This window comes from Trichomycterus rosablanca, chromosome 13 (assembly GCF_030014385.1).
Source record: "Trichomycterus rosablanca isolate fTriRos1 chromosome 13, fTriRos1.hap1, whole genome shotgun sequence".
Classification (NCBI taxonomy): Eukaryota; Metazoa; Chordata; class Actinopteri; order Siluriformes; family Trichomycteridae; genus Trichomycterus; species Trichomycterus rosablanca.
This window is the reverse complement of record NC_086000.1, coordinates 38,186,357-38,206,683: the sequence shown is the minus strand read 5'-3', so window position 1 is coordinate 38,206,683 and position 20,327 is coordinate 38,186,357. Positions and strand designations below refer to the sequence as shown.

At 47.8% G+C, this 20,327-nt stretch overlaps 1 protein-coding gene across 5 annotated transcripts in view; it reads right to left on the bottom strand.

Moving 5' to 3' along the window:
* The window catches only part of birc6 (baculoviral IAP repeat containing 6), a 145,469-nt gene that overhangs the window by 66,057 nt on the left and 59,085 nt on the right, over positions 1–20,327 (bottom strand). For 2 of the 5 annotated variants that reach the window (XM_063006839.1, XM_063006840.1), the window contains exons 35-51: positions 19,132–19,353; positions 16,456–16,639; positions 15,485–15,700; positions 13,977–14,110; positions 12,059–12,212; positions 11,850–11,966; positions 10,204–10,358; positions 9,982–10,102; positions 8,750–8,860; positions 8,509–8,639; positions 7,297–7,424; positions 6,613–7,166; positions 5,234–5,409; positions 3,552–3,648; positions 3,263–3,457; positions 2,189–2,389; positions 1,818–2,097 (exon numbers count right to left, since the gene is read on the bottom strand). In XM_063006839.1, coding sequence (XP_062862909.1) covers positions 1,818–2,097; positions 2,189–2,389; positions 3,263–3,457; positions 3,552–3,648; positions 5,234–5,409; positions 6,613–7,166; positions 7,297–7,424; positions 8,509–8,639; positions 8,750–8,860; positions 9,982–10,102; positions 10,204–10,358; positions 11,850–11,966; positions 12,059–12,212; positions 13,977–14,110; positions 15,485–15,700; positions 16,456–16,639; positions 19,132–19,353 — 3,176 coding nt within the window. The remainder of the gene's footprint in view (positions 1–1,817; positions 2,098–2,188; positions 2,390–3,262; positions 3,458–3,551; positions 3,649–5,233; positions 5,410–6,612; positions 7,167–7,296; positions 7,425–8,508; positions 8,640–8,749; positions 8,861–9,981; positions 10,103–10,203; positions 10,359–11,849; positions 11,967–12,058; positions 12,213–13,976; positions 14,111–15,484; positions 15,701–16,455; positions 16,640–19,131; positions 19,354–20,327) is intronic. The other 3 variants (XM_063006842.1, XM_063006843.1, XM_063006841.1) reach the window with 3 other exon arrangements.

Sequence of the window (20,327 nt, the reverse complement as noted above, 5' to 3'; positions counted from 1 at the left end):
CAGAGGCCGCAACTGCAGCAGCATTTAGGAACCCAGGGGTGAATTTAATGATATGCCTCGCAGCAGCAGCATTTGAATCACGATTTTACGACCCTGTCAGATCTTTTTGGTCGGCTGTATTTGCTCACTGAACAGTCACTAATCTTTTATATCTATTACAGCAATCCGGTTCCACTATATAGTAAACAGGGCGTGATTTGGGACACGTCCACAGTAAACTGATGATGGGTTTCATCTAGGGATGCATCGATACCATTTTTTCCCCAACCGAGTACGAGTACATGTATTTTTGTACTTGCCGATACCGATACCTATTTAGAATACCGTTTTTTTTTTTTAAACAAAAACACACGTGAGAAGTGACGAGAAGTTTAATGATACCACGTCCAAAAATGCACGTCAACAAGTAACGAGCGATCAAAGTGTTCGTGCGCTGACGTGATGAAATCAAGGAGGAAAAATAAATGAATCTGAGTGGATATGGCAACACGAGCAGCACGGATCGTTCTGTAGTGAGTTGGAGGTTAATAAATATTTTTGCAATGTCGGTGTTTTGTTGTTATGTTCTGTAGAGAACGATCAGGTCAGAAATACTGTAAACCGTGTGTGTGTGTGCTGATGTATTCTGATATAAACTATATTATCCCCCCGTCCCACCTGTTTACACTCCTCTCCTGCGTTTCCCCTCACACCGTATCCTGCGTTCTCATTGGCTGTTCGACATGTCACTCACTGCCAGTCGCACATCTCACATCAGATATCTGACGCTCGGCGAGCCGGTCGGATCGAGTTGTTGGATAGTTCACACTTAGCGATCGAGCGCCGAGTTGCTCGGTGTTCGCTCGGCGATCAAAACTCGGCTCTCAAGAACGCAGGATACGGTGTGAGGGGAAACGCAGGAGAGGAGTGTAAACAGGTGGGACAGGGGCGTAATATAGTTTATATCAGAATACATCAGCACACACATGTTTTACAGTATTTCTGATTTGATCCTCTACAAAACATAACACCAACACTGCATTGCAAAACTATTACTTAACCTCCAACTCACTACAGAACGATCCGTACTGTTCGTGTTGCCAAATCCACTCAGATTCATTTATTTTTCCTCCTTGATTTTACGCTGCACATCAGCGCACAAACACTTTGATCTCTCACTACTCGTTGACGAGCATTTTTGGACGTGGTATCATTAAACTTCTCGTCACTTCTCATGAATGTTTTTGTAAAAAAACAACAAAAAAAAACAACGTAGTTTGGGAGAGCAGAGAAGCTCGCCTGAGATTCCAGTTGGTGATAGACGGTGTAGTGTGAAATACACACCGACCTGAAAGACTCCCGAGTGCAAATGATCATACTCATGCATCTCTAGTTTCATGTGCACTAAAAAGAAAACAGGATGTAATTTGAGACGCATCCTCAGTGGACTGATGATGGGTTTTTATGTGGACTACATAGTGGACAGGAAGGGATCTTCTCGGCTGTGCTACCGGTCGGCTGGGTGGGGAAATGACCGGACTATGTGAGTGGGGTCTTCAAACGCTGTGCAAGCACCCTGGATAGAGCAGCGGAAGACAGCTTGACTACGCTAAATCGGGAGAAAAGGGGAGAACATGCAAAAATAAACAGAAAAAAATGAATAAAACCCTGCACTACAGCACTGTTGCAACAGCACCTCCTGCTGGCTGGTTGAGGTATCAGTAGGAGTGGTGGAGGAATACAGAGAGTGCAGTGTGCTCCTCCATACACTTTAAAGCCCTCTGTATGAATCCACCTGCAGAGAATTTTAATCGGTCGCCCTGATCTAGATGGAGTACCTGGTTTTGGAGACCTGGTCCTCGGAGGGCAGGAAGGGGTTGTTGACGGTGGCGGACGAGGTGCTGCCGAAGGCGGTCAGGCCCAGCAGCTTGATCTGCGAGAGTCCGAGCGTGCTGGCATCGCGGGGTCGGTGCAGGCGCACGCACACGGCCGACGCCACCTCCGCACGCACCAGCTGGATCTTGATGTAGGTCAGACCGCTGGTGACCAGCGGCGTGGACAGAGGAAGCATGTTCACCCCGTCTGCGCTGATCTCCACGGAAACCGAAGACGGACACGCTGGGCGGGGGAAAGAATGAAACAGATTGCTGTCGCGACTGCACGTTAAAAACACCCGGAAGATCTGAAGCGCGCGGTGAGCGGGACTCACTAGCTAGCGATGCCAGGTGGGGCTGGATGTGGATCTCCTTGAGCAGCACCGCGGCAGGGAGGTGGATGGTGAGGTCGCACCAGGCCTCCTCGGGAAGGAAGATGTAGGACCAGGCGGCGGATCGAGCCCGGCGGTGAGGAGGCGTGGCCTGGAGGAGCACCTCGGCCGGCTGGGCTGTAGGACTGCTCGACGTGATGGTACCTGACGAGATAACAACACCATCATCACCTTCTCCCCCAGTGGACTTATGGTATGGTTTATGTGCACTATATAGTGAACAGACTGCACAATTTAGGACACACCCATAGTGGACAGACTGATGATGAGTTTTATGTGCACTACATAGTGAACAGGAAATGATTTAAGACACAACCACAAGAGACTAATGTAGTTCATATGCACAACTCAAGTCTACAGTGTGTGCGATTTGGGACACATCCCTGATAGACTGATGACATTTACTGTATGTACACTAGATGGTAAATAGGGCGAGATTTAAGACACGTCCTCAGTGGTCTGATGAGGTTTATAAGAACAATGCAGTCAACAGTTTGTGTGATTTGGGACATGCCCCTGGAAGACTGACGTCACATACTGTATAGTAAATAGAGTGAGATTTGAGACACGTCCACAGTGAACTCATGATGGGTTTTATGTGCACTACAAAGTAAACAGGAAGTAATTTGGGACACATCCTCAACAACGTGTGAGATTTACTGTATGTGCACTACACAGTAAATAAAGTGTGATTTGAGACACATCCACAGTGAACGGATGATGGGTTTTATGAGCACTACAGAAAAGAACAGGAAGTGATTTGGGACACGCCCCTGATAGACTGATGACATGTACTGTGTAGTATGTGCACTACATGGTAAATAAAGTGTGATTCGAGACACGTCCACAGTGAACTGATGATCAGGTTTGTGCGCACTACACAGTGAAAAGGAAACGATCTGGGACTGTCTGAACTCTGGGTGGCGCTCTCACTCCATCTGACCCCCAACGAGAAAAGTTTGGACGTTTATGTTGAAGGAAAAGAAAAAAAAGAAGAAGAAGAAGGGCGGGGGTTACCGAGAGGGGCGAAGTTGTGCAGGCCCTCGGCGTTTTCGGGCTCGGAGGCGAGGACTCGGGCTTTGAGGCTGCCGTCGGATGCTTTGCCGGGACCCGAGTCCAGGAACTTCATGATGGTGGAGACCATGCTGCGCGCCGTGTTCACGATGGCGCGGGTGCTCGTCACCATGTTGTTGCAGATCAGCTGCACGCCACCTACACGCACACACACAATTTAAATATGTATGAAGCAGGGTAGATGAGAGAGAGTATAAAGTGTGTGTGTGTGTGTGTGCGTGTGTGTTCATACCCATGTCATGAAAGGCTCTGAGAGCCTCGCTGGTGTCCAGCACCCTCAGGATGAACCAGAGCAGCGGCTCAGAAAGCTGGCACGTAGACAGAGAACCCTGCACGCCAAACAAGAACAGCGGTTACACACCAAAACACACACACACACACACACACGCACCCTTTACCGGGCTCGTTTCAAACGGATTCATGACGACAACCAGTTCAGTGCCAACCCGCGCGACGGATCGTTTCATAAAATCAGTTGGCACAGAAGGCATAGACGCCAGTTGGCTCACCACGCCAGGGCGTGCAAGCTCTAGGGTTCCAGCCTCAGCAGTATGTGGCCGGGCTGGGCGTCTAACATGCACGACTGGCCCTGCATGAGGGAGGGAAGGGGGTCGGGGTTCCTCGTTGTTGATACAAATGCGACCTCTGCTGGCCATTTATTATTGGTTAAAAAAAAAAAAAGGCATAATTATTAGTAGTCGGATTATAATGATTGCTTATTATCAGATTATCCCCTTAACCCAGGCATGTCCAAAGTCCGGCCCGCGCCTTCTGTCTTAAATTACATTACTTGTGGCCCGCCAGCACAGTCAAACAGAAAAAATACATTATCGTCGCTGTCTGATTAAAAACACTTTTAGCGGTTTTAACTTTTTACACGTGTTGATTGTGGGTACAAATCTCCGTCTGTCCATAGCAGCCAATATCAAAATAACCAATTAAAAGATGAATTAAATCACGCATTCTCTTTAACGAGTATCTCCATTGGCTGCTAGACCTGTCCATCAAACCGCGTATCTCCTCCTCCCTCCCCTCCGGTACTGTTTAGGAAGCGAAACTCGTTTGCTGCGTGATGTTTCATCTCTACAGTTTATTCAGTTTATTCAATCACATGGTTGTAAACATGATTTATATTTGTGATGTTTGTAGTGTTTTAAAAGCACATTTGTATCTGATATTTATATGGACTAAGCGTTTACATGGACTGTATTAATGAACACTATTTAACTTTTTTATAGCTACAGTCAATAACTTGATTTACAAAGTAAAGATAATGTTTGGTAACTTGACTGTTTCAGGTATTTAATGGTAATTTAGAACAGTATTTCCCAGTCTTGTTTCTGCACATAACAGTATTAAAATGTTTTCTTAATAGATTTATGAAATAATCGTAGCCAGATAACTTAAGCACAGAGTCGAGGATCGTTCAATATGAACGTCTTTTTTTCTCTTTTGTCTTATGGTTCTATATGCCAGGAAATATTCCTTGGGTAGCCGTGCATTGTTATAGTTTAAACCCAAACCATGCCTGGCACCTGAATGCTTATATTTGGTTGTTGTTCGCTTTGTAAAAATAAAATGATTAAATAACAGCGTATTATATGCATATTTTATTGTTTAAAATAATATCATCAGGGACTGTTGGCCCTCGGGCACTTTCACATTATGAAATCTGGCCCTCCTAGAAAAAAGTTTGGACACCCCTGCCTTAACCTCACAATCTAGGCTTTTTTTTAATCCACTGCTGCTCGCATCACCCCGCTACGGCCACAGGAGGGCAGAGCGCTGGCCGAGATTCGAACACGGACCTTAGCGGTGGTGCGCTAGCTCGTTTAGACCACTGCGTCTCCCTCGGTGGCGTTCGACCCATCAGGCCCTTCCCTAACACAACCATCACATCAGAACTCCGCTCACCTGTCTGCCCATGTACCCACAGGCCATGTAGGTGAGGATGGGCTGCAGCATCACCTGCACCGACGTCGCCCTCTTACTCAGCGTGGTGAGGATGGTGAAGAGGCCGTCGCCCACGGAGATGGCGTCCAAACCGCCGTGGAAGTTCTCGTGCTTGGTCAGATGGAGCCCGCTGGCACCTGGATGGGAGACGTGTCCGCATTTTACCGATGTGCACTACATAGTGGAACAGGGTGTGTCATTTCATATCTCAAGATGATGATCACTTTGTTGTATACATGTGAGCTATAAAGTGAGAGTGTGCTGTTCGGGACACGTCCAGCGTGGACTCATGATGAGTTTTATATGCCCTAGATAGTGAACAGGAAGTTGAGACACACCCACTTTGGACGGATGTGTTTAAGTGGACAAAGCAGTCAACAGTGTGTGTGATTTGGGACACACCCCTGGTAGACCTGACATTTTCTGTATGTGCACTATATAGTAAACAGGGTGCGATTTGAGACACGTCCACAGTTCACTGATGATGGGTTTTATGTGCACTACAAAGTAAATAGGAAGTAATTTGGGACACATCCTCAACAGTGTGTGCGATTTGGGACTCGACCATGGTAGACTAATTTCATGACATTTACAGTATGCGCACTACATAGTGAATAGGAAGCGGTTCGAGACACACCCACAGTGGACTGATGATTAGGTTAATGTGCACTACATAGTGAAAAAGAAACGATTTGGGACTCAACCATGGTGGGCTGATGACATTTAAGGTATGTGCACTACATACTGAATAGAAAGTGATTTGAGACACGTCCTCAGTGGGGTAATGATGGGGTTTATGTGCACTACATAGTGAACAATGTGTACAGTTTAGGACACATCCATAGTGGACATAACCTTTGATCTGTAAATTGGGACACATCCACAGTGGATGGATTAAAGTGCACCATACAGTCAACACTGGGTCAGATTTGGGACAAGCCCGAAGTAGACTGATGACATTTACGTGCACTACGTAGTTTCTATATATTTAAAGTATGTGCACTACATAGTGAACAAGAAGTGATTTAAGACACATCCTCAGTGCAGTGATGGTAGATTTTATGTGCACTACATAGTGAACAAGAAGTGATTTGAGACACGTCCTGAGTGGAGTAATGATGGGGTTTATGTGCACTACATAGTGAATAGGGAGTGATTTGGAACTCGACCATGGTAAACTGATGATAGTTACTGGATGTAAACTACATAGTAAACAGATAGTGAATTGAGACACGTCCCTCAGTGGATTGTGATGGGTTTTATGTGCACTACATAGTGACCAAGGAGTGATTTGTGACACGCCCATGGCAGTAGAACTAGAGTTGATGGGATGTACGTACCAATAATCATGGCCATGGCGCTGCTGTTGCACTGACCTAAAGCCGACAGTATCTGACTCATGATCTGCTGATTGGCCAGCACCAGATCTGCCACACCCATCGCCGCGCCCTGACCGGAGCCGTGTCCTGAAGCCCCGCCCTCCTTGGCGCTCCCGCAGACCTTCTCCTCGTCCGACACGCTGTCGGACGGCATGCGGCCGCTGAACTCTCTGTCCCCGGAGAGCGGCAGCATCACCAGCGCGTTAACCAGCTTCAGCAGGTCGAACATGAGCTGATCCCGCGTGGTCTCGCCGCACGCCGCCTTGGCGTCGCCCGGCCGGATGATGTTGGCGAACAGGCCACCGAAGCAGGCGCGGGCGCACACCGAGCCGTCCGAGCCGCTCCGCGAGACCACCTTCTCCGAGCAGGTGATGTAGTGATGGACCAGGAAGGTGACGGACTCGATCACGGCCGTGATGGTGGTGACCGACACCACCTCGAAGTTCTGCTCCAGCGTGGACTCCAGGAGCTTCACCTGAGCGTCTAACGGGCCCTGTCCCGAATGGAACGGACCCCTGGGAGAGAGCGAGAGAGGGAGATGAAATCACTACAGAAACACATCCAGGATTCAGATTCACACTGGGGGGGAGGAGGAACCCCGTCCCACCGGCCCTCCGAATGTAAATGACGAGAGGGTGCGAGTACCGTTCGGAGGAGAGGATGTGCACCAGTTTGAGCAGGAACTCGCTGAACATCTGAGGACAGGTGGAGGAGAGGTGGACCTGCAGCCGCGTCAGGAACTCTTGCATAGCTTGGGTTGCAGTGGGACCCACCTACACAGAAACGGAGCTGCTTTTATTAAATCAATCAGCGGTGATCACTGTGATCCACTATAAACAACTTTCATTAACAACGATCATTATAATTACTAAATTATTGTACTGTAGTTATTTAAATTACAGTTTTATTATTACAGATATATCAGCTATTGTCATTTTAATGATTATTATTTTTGAAATTATTGTTAAATTACTACTATTTTTTACTGTTAATATATTTATTATCAGTCTCAGTAAAGGATTTATTAACTTTATTATTATTTATAGGTAAATAACTGAGTAAGTGAATGAGTTAATAAGTAAGCGTGAATAAATGTGAGTGAGTGAAAAAGTGAATTAACGATTGAACGAGTGAGTGAATGAGTGAGTGATAGAGCAAGCAAATAAGCGAGTGAGTGAGTGAATGAGCTAGTGGGTGAATAAGTGAGTGAATGAGCGAGTGAGTGGGTGAATAAGTGAGAGAGTGATTGAGTCAAAGAGTGAATGAGTGAGCAAGTGAGTAAGTGAATGAGCGAGTGGGTGAATAATTGAGTGGAAGAGTGAGTGAATGAGTGAGTAAGTGAGCGAGCGAGTAAGTGAGCGAGCGAGTGGGTGAATGAGTGAAAGAGTGAGTAAGTGAGCAAGTGAGTAAATTAGCGAGTGAGTGAGCGAGCAAGTGGGTGAATAAGTGAGAGAGTGATTGAGTCAAAGAGTGAATGAGTGAGCAAGTGAGTAAGTGAGTGAGCGAGTGGGTGAATGAGTGAGTAAGTGAGCGAGCGAGTGGGTGAATGAGTGAGTAAGTGAGCGAGCGAGTGGGTGAATGAGTGAGTGAGTGAGTAAGTGAGCAAGTGAGTAAATTAGCGAGTGAGTGAGCGAGCGAGCGATTGAATAAGTGAGTGAGTGAATGCATGAATGAGCGACGGAGTCAGTAATCAAGTGAATAAGTGAGGGAGTGAATAATTAAGTGAATGAGTGAGTGTGTAAATAAATGTGAAAGTGAAAGAGTGAATAAGTAAATTAATGAGTAAATGAACGAGTGAACAAGTGAATGACTGGGCGAATGAGTGAGTGAGTGAGTGAGTGAGTGAACACACTGTACCTGAGAGCTGTGCTGGCTGGTACCGTGAGGGTTACTGCCGGACAGGAAGCGCACGAGCACGTGCACGAGCGTGGGGTCCGACACCATCTGCTGAGCTGTACTCTCGTGCACGCTCATGCCGCCGCCAGAGGCTGGAACACACACACACACACACACACACACACACACACACACACGATAACGCACTACACTTCAACACACACATCAGTGAGCTGAGTGTATGATGGATGACCGGACTCACCACTAGAGGGCATGTTGGTCATGAGTGTGAGGCTGTGCAGCACCAGACACCAGACACGCAGGGAGGTGTTGGGGTACCAGGCCAGGACCGAGAGAAAACTACTGATGGAAGCTGTAGGACGGACACACACACACACACACACACACACACACACACACACACACACACACACACGCACACGCACACGCACACACACACACACACACGCACACACACACACACACACACACACACACACACACACAGTTTAATAATTTGGTCTTTCCTCTTAACAAAAACCAAACATTTGCCGCTTTTCTGCCATCTAGTGGTTAGAGTAACACATTACAATTAATTACAAAGATCAAATGAGGGCTGCGCACACCCTGGGAATCGAACCCAGGACCTTCTCTTGCTGTGAGGTGACGGTGCCACCCACCGAGCCACAGTGCCGCCCTGAACTCCACACCCGCAGCTCTGGAGTTGGAATCTTGGCTGCTCTATCTATGAACATGCCAAAGAGTCCAACAGACGTCACCGACTGTGCCCGAGTGAGGAAGGGAGGAAGGGAGGGACGGTTGACGGGGTTCCTTCCCTCTTCCCGGTCAGGTGATTTGAAATTGCAAACGTTGTTCCGGCTGCTTTCGAGTCGCCCGGCGACACTGTATGTACAAAGGTATTGGAAGAGGAGGAGGCCTGGCTCACAGTGTGAGTGTGATCCATCCCAAAAGTGTTGAGTTAGGTTGAGATCAGGGCTCAGTGTGGTCAAAGCACGTCTTTATAGAGCTGCTGTGCTCAGAGAAGAGAAAGGGGACTTCCCTAAACTGTTGGCACACTGTTAAAAGTGTATAATTTACCTTATATTATTTTATACACCTGTTAGGAGTCATTAGAGGGGCGTCCACATACTTAGAGCCGGGATTCAATCCCACAACCTTTGGATTAATAGTTTAAAGATGCTTCTGAGAAGCTTCTCACAGGAGTTTGGAGTGCATCTGTGGGGATTTGTGCCCATTTATTGAATCAATAGAGTCAGTGAGGTCAGGCCCTGATGCTGGAGGAGAAGAGGAGGCCTGGCTCACAGTCTGAGTGTGATTCATCCCAAAAGTGTTGAGTTAGATGGAGATCAGGACTCTGTGTGGTCAAACCAGGTCTTTATAGAGCCGCCTTGTGCTCGGAGAAGAGAAAGCTACATTCAATCGTTAGAAGGGCGTCCACATACTTTTGGACAGGTCTAGTTGGAGATGTCGTACCTTGGTTGAGGGGGATGGTGGGAACTCGGCTGGCGTTGAAGAGAAAGACGTCGGAGCTGCTCTCCTCAGAACTGGAGGAGTTCAGACTGAGCGTGAGCCACAACTGCAGCAGAGACTCCAGCTACACACACACACACACACACACACACACGTTAGCGCACCGGCGTAACACACACACACGTCCGATCGTGGTGTAGGTCTCCTGGTTTCAGGTGAGCGTACCTGTACGTGGTGCACCTGCAGCATGGAGAAGAGCTTGTTGAAGCAGGCACTCAGCATGGGGACGGAGGAGGCCTGAACCGTCACGCTGCCGCCCGGTGGAGAGGCGCGGAGGCCGCGCAGCAGGGAGTCGTCCGTCCCGTTAGTGTTCTGGGAGACTGAAGAGAGGAGAACGTGTCGGCGACACAATCCAAGCTGAAGTGACGGAGCGTTCCTGTGTATCTGGGATTGGGACCTGCACTGAGAGCGCACTGATGTGTCCCCACAACTGCTAGGTTTGTTGGTTTGATTCTTAACGCCCTATCAGCTGCTATCACGGCACAAAACGAATACAATAGATCTACTTGATTACTACCAATTCTACCTCCTGTTTTAGTCGAGTGACATATTATCACATTCACCAGTTTAGGGCTGCCGTAATTGGTCGATCTAGTCGATGACAGCGACACATTTAATATTTGAAGTCGCTGCATCGTTTTAAAACTATGTTTATAAAGGATCCTTTTTAATTTCTACAGCGGCTCCGTTCATATGATTCCCTCAGCACTACTCGCCGTGTGCAGGACCTCAGTCGTATCTGCTCCGGTCACCGGTTGGTGGAGTCTTAAAAAAAAACACCGTCTGCAGCCGTCAGAGGACGATTCAAATAAAAGATCAAAGTTCTCCACGACCCAAATCATCCAAAGTCTGGTGATACTTAAACCTGGTACAGAACTAAAAGCTGGTTTGTTCACTGTGTAAAGCTTTGATGGTACCACAGCGGCACCGGCGCCGTGCTGCATGGAGATCTTGGAATAGCGTATCTCTTAGCGAGTTCAGTCAGACCGCCGCGCACTTTACTGCGTCGGGCTCGGAGCACAAAAAGCTTCTCGTGTGAATGCGCCGGTAACAGCGTAACACTCACCACCGTGTTTACATGGTTTAGAATGTGCAGTAAGTGTTGAGTGAATGTGGAGGTTAGGATCTGGGATCGTTCTGTCGTTACTGTACGCTGGACTTAATGAGACGCGGCTACATCTAACTATTTTATCTCTGCTGTAAGGTGAAGCACGTTGCTGTGTGTACAGAACAGCATGAACACGAGCTGCACTCTGTTTAATATGGAGCGCTGGAGAATGTGATCATATGAACATAAACCCTGTTTACATTTAGTTCTGGGTTAGATTATTATCACCTACAGTTTAGTGTTAGAATAAAGGAAGATTAAATCAGATAGATATAGATATAGTCTATAGATTAATCGATAGAAAAATAGCCGTTAGTGGCGGCCCTACACCGGTTTGTAATCGTAATAGGAAGATTGTTAGACTTCTTTAAATGAAACATACCCACTTCCCTACTGCATTCTCTAGTCTGGTTTTCGTTTCTCTGGAGCAGCCGCATTTATCCAAAAACTGGGGAACGTTACTGTAGGTGTGATGGTAATGTTTCTCGAGTTTGAGATGTTTGGTGTGAGAGTGCCACCCAGAGTTCACACTAGGCCAACATTAATTTTGGCCCCCCTGAGCCAAGCGTTGTGGGATCAGGGGCTGGGTTCACATACCACCATGCACCTTCTGTATTTGTGAGCCCAGTAACTGAAAATAGCTTTTATAGGCTTTATGAATCCCCAAACGTGTGTGTGTGTGTGTGTGTGTGTGTGTGTGTACCTGAGGGTAAATTAGAGGTAAGAGCCTGTAGAATAGCATCAGCCTCCAGGGTGGCCATCATCTTCAGCATGAGCTCAGCCTGCTGCTCCAGTCCCACCTCCAGCCGGGCATCCAGCGCTGGAGCACAGGAGAAACAAACCCACATCAGAACCTCATCATTTCATTATTATAATTATTTCAGTATTAAAACTCCGGTCCAGCTTCGGTACCTTGCGAGACGGACACGGAGAGGCTCTGAGAGCTGGGTTTCTCCACCGCGGCGGGAGGTTTGGCCACCGGGATTCCTGCTCCTCCTATGTAGGGGTTATAACTGTACGTTCCGTAGTCGGCACCCCAGTAATCGTACCAGGTACTGCTGATGGGCTGCGGGGGGGGGGGGGGGGTGGGGGGGGAGCGAGACGTCACAGACGAGACACGTCAGAACAGAACCAGGCTCAGGAGAGCCGACGCAAAACAAGGAGAGCTTTTCCACCAACACAGAGTATATTCTCGTGTACGATGCAATTTAACGTTTGTTATTCGCGCGGCGTATGAAATATGAGGCGTCCGGGCGACCATGCGGTAATAAAGTTAGTGTACGAGACATTTCTGTGCTGTTGTGTGCTGACGATGTTTGATGTGTGTGTTTACGTACTGTTTACGTATTCCATAATCAATATAAAAGTGTGTTTCTCTACACGCGTGATCGTCTCTGTGCTGCGCCTCAAAAGAACAAAGCAGTAACGTTTTCTGCTCCCCAGAGTTTCTCTGTGTTCGGTTTCTTTCTTTCTTTATAAACTCGGCATCTCTAAAGGCTCGGTTACACCAGCGATCCTACGGCAATTCAGTTAGCAATCAGTTAGTCAAAACATCCAAGATGTGGAAGTAAAGCAGCTCAAAACACGACTCGGGTACCTGTCTGTGGACGTTGGGGGGGGGGGGGGGGGGTCAAAACACAGACGAGAATGTTCTATTAACCATTAAGGTAGCTGTGCTGTGTATCATAGCTTTCATTGATTCCAGGGGTGCCCAGTACGCCAATCACGATCAACCAGTCGCGCCTCATTCAAACAGATCAACGTGATTGACTGAAATATTTACATTTAAATTTAAATTTTCAGCATTTAGAGGATGCTTTTTATCTAAAGCGACTTACAGTACTGTGACAGTATACTGTCTAAGCAATTGAGGGTTAAGGGCCTTGCAACCTGTCAGTAGTGAGGCTTGAACCAGCAACCTTTTGTTTACTAGTCCAGTACCTTAACCACTAGGCTACACCTGCGGTGAACTGTTTAATTTGTGGTCTGTTACCACATCTACGCTTCAGCCCACCAAAAGCACCGCTAATCTCGCAAGTTTTCATTCATCAGTAGCCAGTTTGCGCCATTTTTGCATTTTTCCTTTAGTAACCTGCACTGTTAGTGAAGACGAGGGCGCGACCCAGCACAGAGAAACCGTAAACGCTTCGATTCGGGCAGGAACACAGAGGCAGAGACGCTGTTCCGATCAATCTGACATTCAGATGAAGTCGAGCGCCTCTGCTGGACAGTTTTGGAACTTGCTGGCTGAGGTAAACTATCCGAACATACAGTACAGTATAAAACGTGCCACATATTCGACCTACTTGTGTGAATCAGCCTAAATATGGGTCTCACACTTACTGATGAGATGAGCACTTGGAAGCTGTTTGAGATTTAACATCAGCAGCTCCTGTCCAGATACATAAACCTGACCGAAACCCTTCAGAGTAAATCATAGTCTGTCAACTGAAGTAGTAGATCTCAAACCACGAACCAGGACAGTGTAGCACCCCTGATCTGTTCTATCATTTAATTCATGATAGAGTGTAATTTAATGACCGAAGTGAAATGTGGCTCTTTTCTTTATAAATCTGTGATTTTTTTAAAGACAAGGTCAGTGAAATTAAGTAGGACCTTAATGATGAACGTAAACGGTGGTCAGGGTCTCTGTTTTGGTGGAAAAGGAGGAGATTCAGAGTGGAAAGGAACATCAGAACAGAACAAGCAGAACTAAACAAGGAGATCACGATGAGATGTGCAGGGAGGGACGGACAGGACAAACGAAGAGAAGATGGAGCAGAAACACTAGATGGAGGAGGAGGAGGAGAGTAAAACGTGCACACGTTACCTTAAAAACTTTGGCGGCGAGCGGATCTTTTTCCAAATCAATATCTAAAGGATCAATATCAACATCCATCAGGTCCTGTAGCAAGTCAAAGTCTATGTCTTTATCTTTTTCCAAAGATGACAGTGGCGGAGCACCTTCGGGTAACGAGAAGAGCTTTAATATTGCCGAGCAAGCAGACCAAGAGACGCAACAACACACGCGGCCTTCTCCGGCGATCGCGCTACTGGGCAATTTTAAGGCCACGTTTTCACGACGGATCCAGAGCTTCTCGTTAGGCGTGTCCGGATACTCACGCCCTGCTCAGAATTCCAGCCAAACATCGTCGACGTGCAATCCAGGAGCGTGTACATCGGGACATGCCTAACGTCACACTATCAGGCCAGGAAATGTATTTTATTTACGCATTTAACAATCTAGCTGCGTCCGATTCTCCCCGAGCGAGGAGGGCGGGGCCGTACCCAACACACGCCCCCTCCGGCACGCGTGCAGTACCGACCGCTTCTGCTCTGTCCATTAATCGCTATTCTCGTGCATCCAGCAGAGGCCGCTATTGCACTAGCCCTCCCACAGACACAGCCAATCATACCCCGTGTGGGCGCCCGACCGGCTGATAGCACCCCAACATACAGGACTTTGACTGTAAGGATTTGTGCTTCAATATGACCAGAAAGACAAGTCATGTACATATATACACTATATGGACAAAAATATTGGGACGCCCCTTCTTATCACTACATTTATGTTTCAATCATAACAGTTACTGCAGCAGCAGTTTAGGGAAGGCCCTTTCCAGTGTCCTGCACAGAGCCCTGAGCTCAGCCCCACCCAACAGCTGTCGTTCTAGCTCACGGTCAGGCGTCTGAATACTTTTGGCCATGCAGTGTATAATCGTTCTGATCCTCATTCTGTGTATTTAGAGCGCTGTGAAGAGTAGTTGTCCTCTTAGCTACTAAATAAACCAGTTAACCAAATTTAACTAACGATCGGGCTGTTTCGGCAGCCACGCCCGGGCGCGGTCAGCGCCAGACTCGCTGGAACCAAACCTCGCCCGAGGTGCCACGTCGATGCCAAATAAAGTCTAGAAAGGCTCGCGAAGCCAGTGACAAGCCTCTGGGACTACAGCGAACCACAGCGGGAGCAATTATGCTCGAATAGAAACTAAACACTGGCGGGCGATAAAAAGCGGCGGCAGTTCGGACACATGTCCATCGATCGGGAACTGGACATGACCAAATTGAGAGAATAGAGGGGGGGAAAGGAGGTGGGGAAGGAGGGGGGCAGTTACTTTTCACAGCACTGTACATAAACAGACCTGCAGTGAGGAAACCAGAGCATAAACAGGTGAATTAAAACAATGGCTTGTGGTGTAACAGTGAGAACCGGGTATGTCTCAGCACCGCGCCTTACTAGGACAAAAAAAAAAAAAACCCTTGAGAGAACAAAAGAACGTCAGAAAGAACTGGAAAGAACATCCGGTGTTGAGTGTGAGGGTGGGATTACCAACGCACTTTGGAAGGCCGAGGCGCTCCCGTGGTGGGTACCTGCGATGAGATCGGGGCCCAGCGGCTCGTCCATGGTGTCCACCAGCGCCAGCGGGGTGGGCTGGGGGAGCGGGTCGTCCGGGTCCGCCACCGCCGAGGAGGAGGAGGAGGAGGAGGCGGCGGCCTCGTCGCCCACGGCGCCCTCCTCCATCACGTCCACGCCGCCCGGAGACATCAGCTCTCCTGATAACGACAGGAAACACGGAGAGGTCAGGAACCCAGAGGACACCGGGACGGTGTCCAAACCAGCCCCCCCCCCCCCCCACACACCCCAAAGAAATACGGACACGCCCTCCTGTAGGGTTCAAAAGTTCACATACGCGGCTGAATCAAAAATATACGGACACACGTCTGTTCACAGCCATCAACAAGCTTCTGGGAGGATGATACTACCACCACCATGCTTTACAGTAGGTACAGTCCAAGAGCGCTTACACATGAGAAGCGACAGAACCTGATTGAACCCGATCGACCTTTTCAAAGCTCCTCCAATGAGACGAACTGTTTGATACGAGGCGGTAAAGCTCGCTCGACCGTGGACAGTGACGTCTGTGCTCCGACAGCTTCTCATTCATAGCAGAGCTGCGTTTCTTAGAGCATCGCCGGGACTGAAGTAGCTCAGAAAGGGTTTTAAGTGGGACGGACTGGTTGGCGCAGGGGTCTGACGTGCTAGCACACCATCGCGGAGGGTTAAAAGTCGCAGGTCCGAATGTCAGAAGAGCCGTCGACCTGTCCGACTGCCCACGCAAACACAGCAGGGCGAGTTTAAGAGAGAGAAGGTCGAACAGCCTCTCTTCCTGCAGACAAACTAATTAAACATGTATTTATTTGGGCACAGAGACGTCAGCAGCCGTGTCTATATAGTTCTGATTCAGTCACAGAAAAAGAGCAGCCGCAGAAATGAGCGGACGCGTGGGATTCGAACCCCACCCACGCACCTGCCAGGATGTCCTGCAGCATGCAGGTGAGCGAGTACTGGGCCCAGGCTCCGCCCCAGCTGATGTCCCCCCGGTTGAAGTCGGTGCCCACCAGGAGGAGCAGGAGTCTCTCCAGCTGCTGCTCCGAGACCACCTCGCACAGGTGGATCGTGGGTCGGGTGGCGTTGGCGATCCGTGCCAGCACCTGCCGAGAAAAGCCAGAGGGAGTCACGCTTGTGGATGAAAATACGTCAAGTGTGTGTGTGTGTGTGTGTGTGTGTGTGTGTGTGTTTATGATGCACTATAGGGTCAAAAGTATGTGCACACCAAGGTTATAATAGTTTTGGATTTTTCATTATAGTTTTATTTCGTTGTGACTTTTCTTTTCTCTAATTCAGTTAGTTTTAATTAGTTTTAAGAGTGGGTTTGCTAGTTTTTATTAGTTTTTAATGCTTAGTTTTAGTTTAGTTTATATTAGTTCTAGTATTAGTTTTTTTATACTTTGGGTTATTTTTCAGGTGCAGGATTTAAAAAGGTCAGAATAAATATTGTGTAATAAAAACTCAACAAAAGATACCATTTAAAAAACGTATTCAATTAATGTTAAACAACCACCTGTCCACAAAAACTAACAGTCCACAAGATAGCCGCCTAAAGTGCAAAATGTGTGTAATACTGCAAATTACAACAGAGGCGCATATTTACGTGACACAAACCGCTCAATAAAAATAGTTTGATTAAAAATTTTCATCTTGATGAATTTTTTTTAATCGCGATTAAAATGTAACGCGATTAACGACAGCCATAATAATAATAATAATATCAACTAATTCATGAGACTAGGGGTGGGTTTATAAAATCGATTTTTCGATTCGAACCGATCTTTATTTGAACGATCCGATATGGATTCATATAAGCGCGAGATCGATCTTTTAAACACGCCCCTTTTTACGGTGCACACGGAGATCTGTTACCCCCTTTAATCTCGCGTGACCAGCCAGTGTTTTTTCATGCAACGAGATCTGACCTGCACATCAGTCCAGCATGGCAGAAGCTCAGGTTATGACACTACACGACTCCTAGCACTGATTTTCGCTCGGCGACGGGTCGGTGCTGGATTCGGGAGGAACTCGGTGTTCGCTCTGCGATCTAAACTCGGCTCTCGATCGATGTGAGGAACAGCGAGGGGAAACACGGGGGCGAGGTTGTAAACAGGTGGTGGAGCGCAATATAGTTTCTATCAGAATACATCAGCACACACACGAGTTTTACAGTATTTCTGACCTGATCGTTCTCTACAAAACTAAATATTTATTAACCTCCAACTCACTATAGAACAAGCCATGCTGCTCGTGTTGCCAAATCCACTCAGATTCATTTATTTCATCAGCGCGCACACTTTCATCTCTCGCTAATTGTTGATGTGCATGTTCGGACGTGGTATCATTAAACCTTTCATCACTTCTCACGTGTGTTTTCGTGACAGAACGTAGTTTTGGAGAGCAGAGAAGCTCGCCTGTGATTCCCCCTGGTGATAGATGGTGTAAAACCCCCCCATCGCCCATCAGTCGTGTAGTGTGAACATTACAGAGACCCGGTGTTAATCAGAGTGTCGTGTCGTGTGAACTTGGCATAAGCTGTACAACAGCCCGGTGTATGTTTACATTACATTTACACTGTTGTAGCGTGTCAGACATATAAAATAATAATAAAAAATGAATGTTATTGTTTTCTGTTTTGGATTAATTATTTATGTAAACAAAATACACAAATATTTTTAATAATGAGTGTTCTTTGTACAATTATCACATTCGTTCTCTGAACATCTGTACATATTTAAACAAAACCTGTTAATGTAACTCAAATATGCCTAAATGTGTTGAATCGAAAATCGAAGGATCGAATCGAAACCTTGTGAATCGGAATCGAATTGATCCAGGAAATTAGTGGCGATACCCAGCCCTACTACACACATCAGGGAGCTTAATCTGAGAAAAACATGAACTTAACTTTTGCTGTCATCATTCTGCAGGCTAACGTGGTGAGCAGAAACGGAACGTAAACATGAAGTGCCGTCAGGGAGCGATCTCAATCCGCTCCCTACTCACTCCCCCCCCTCTCCACTCCGCCTCCGTGTGCGCGTTCACGTGGAGTGTCCCTCTGTAGTGGAGTGTTAGTGAGGGGGGAGCGGATTGGGAAAGGCCGGTAGCTGACGTAAAACTGCTCGAGTGGAAAACATCGATTTCATATCAGTTCACAGGGCTCATAAATAAATTGACAGACACGAAAACGAAGGGTATTCTCTCTATCATTTCAGTACGTTTTAGTTAGTTTTGTAAACGCCTAATACAGTTTCAGTTAGTTATCGTTTTTTTCTTTTAATTACCGTTTTTATTTATTTCAGTTAACGAAAATGTTTTTTCAATTCCAGTTTTGGTTAACGATAATAACCCTGGTGCACACCCCTCGAAACTACTGAGTTTGCCCTCGAACTCACACTTATGGGAAGAATTGGGATGACTACTATGAACCAGGCCTGGCCTCACAAAGGCTCTTTTGTCTAAATGTGCACAAATCCCCACAGAAACATTCCGCATCTAGGGGATCGCCCAGAAATCGAACAAGCTCGTGGGTAGGGCGTCCCACATACTTTCGGACACTTCGGGGCGGTCAGTCCCGGAACCGGGACGTTCGTACCTTGCAGACGAAGAGCAGCAGGTCGGCGTGGCAGGTGAAGTCCATGGAGAGCAGGAACTGCGCCAGCTTCTGTACCACGCAGATGCAGCGCTCGTGGGACAGGGTGAAGGGCAGCAGCTCCACCTCGGGGGTCTCCTTCACCGTCGACGGCGAGGAATCCGCGTCCAGGGGGGAGCGCGGCCACTCGGCCGTCCGCCGCAGACGGATCAGGTCCTTGAAGTGCTGCGAGATCGAGCACGAACCACAGTCGAATTAATATAAATAATCAAATAAATATATTAAAAAATCACCACAGCATCGAATCAGATGTACAAAAGGATTTCGGTACGACCTGCAGACCCTGACCCCGCCCCATATCCCAAAATAGGCTGTATTCGGGCCAAGCACTGCTCCCCATTATTCACCATCTCTGTGTGCAGTACCTCGACCAGCCCACAGAGGCCGCTATCGCAGCAGCAATGAGAAATCCCTCCACTTCATTCTATTCCCTGTTTAATTGGTATTCATCTACCGCTGTTCTGGCTTTGTATTGTGCAAGGAGAGTCGCGCTATGCTCTAGGTGAATTCCCCCACCTACTCCAGCCATGGAGGAGCAGGTACATCACGACAGCAGTGAGGAGGAACCTCATCCATCTGGGGAAGGACACGCCCTCCATTCCAGAACGCTGCTGATGGGTCATGCCTGCAGCAATGCGCCGCAACAAAGTGACCGGGGCTGTGGTCATTTTATTACTCTCTGCATTTTCCTCCCGGTCGAGTCGTATCCAATTACCCGACTGCATTCTGCTCTCCCTCTACTGATGCTGATCTCCAGCCCTGACCAAGCAGAGCCGTGACTAACAAACGCCCCCTCCGACACGTGTGTGGTAGCCGACTGCATCCTTTCATCAGCACCAGGCAGCACCAGCTGCACATGGGGCTCGGTTTCATGCACGGAGAGACACACCCTAATCCTCATTATCCTTCGTCTCTGTGCAGCGCCATCAATCAGCCAGCAGAGGTCGTAATTGCATAAGTTATGAAGAATCCCCCTCCAGCATCCACCCTACGAACAAGTGCCAGCATTTCTTGGTTCTTAAATTCTGATCTCTGCAGAGAGAAGCTTATCTGACACTAGGGATTATGGTGCATTAGCCAGTGGCTGCCAGTGTGAACGCAGCTTCGCTGGCATTTCGGACAGTAACAGCAGGGTGCTG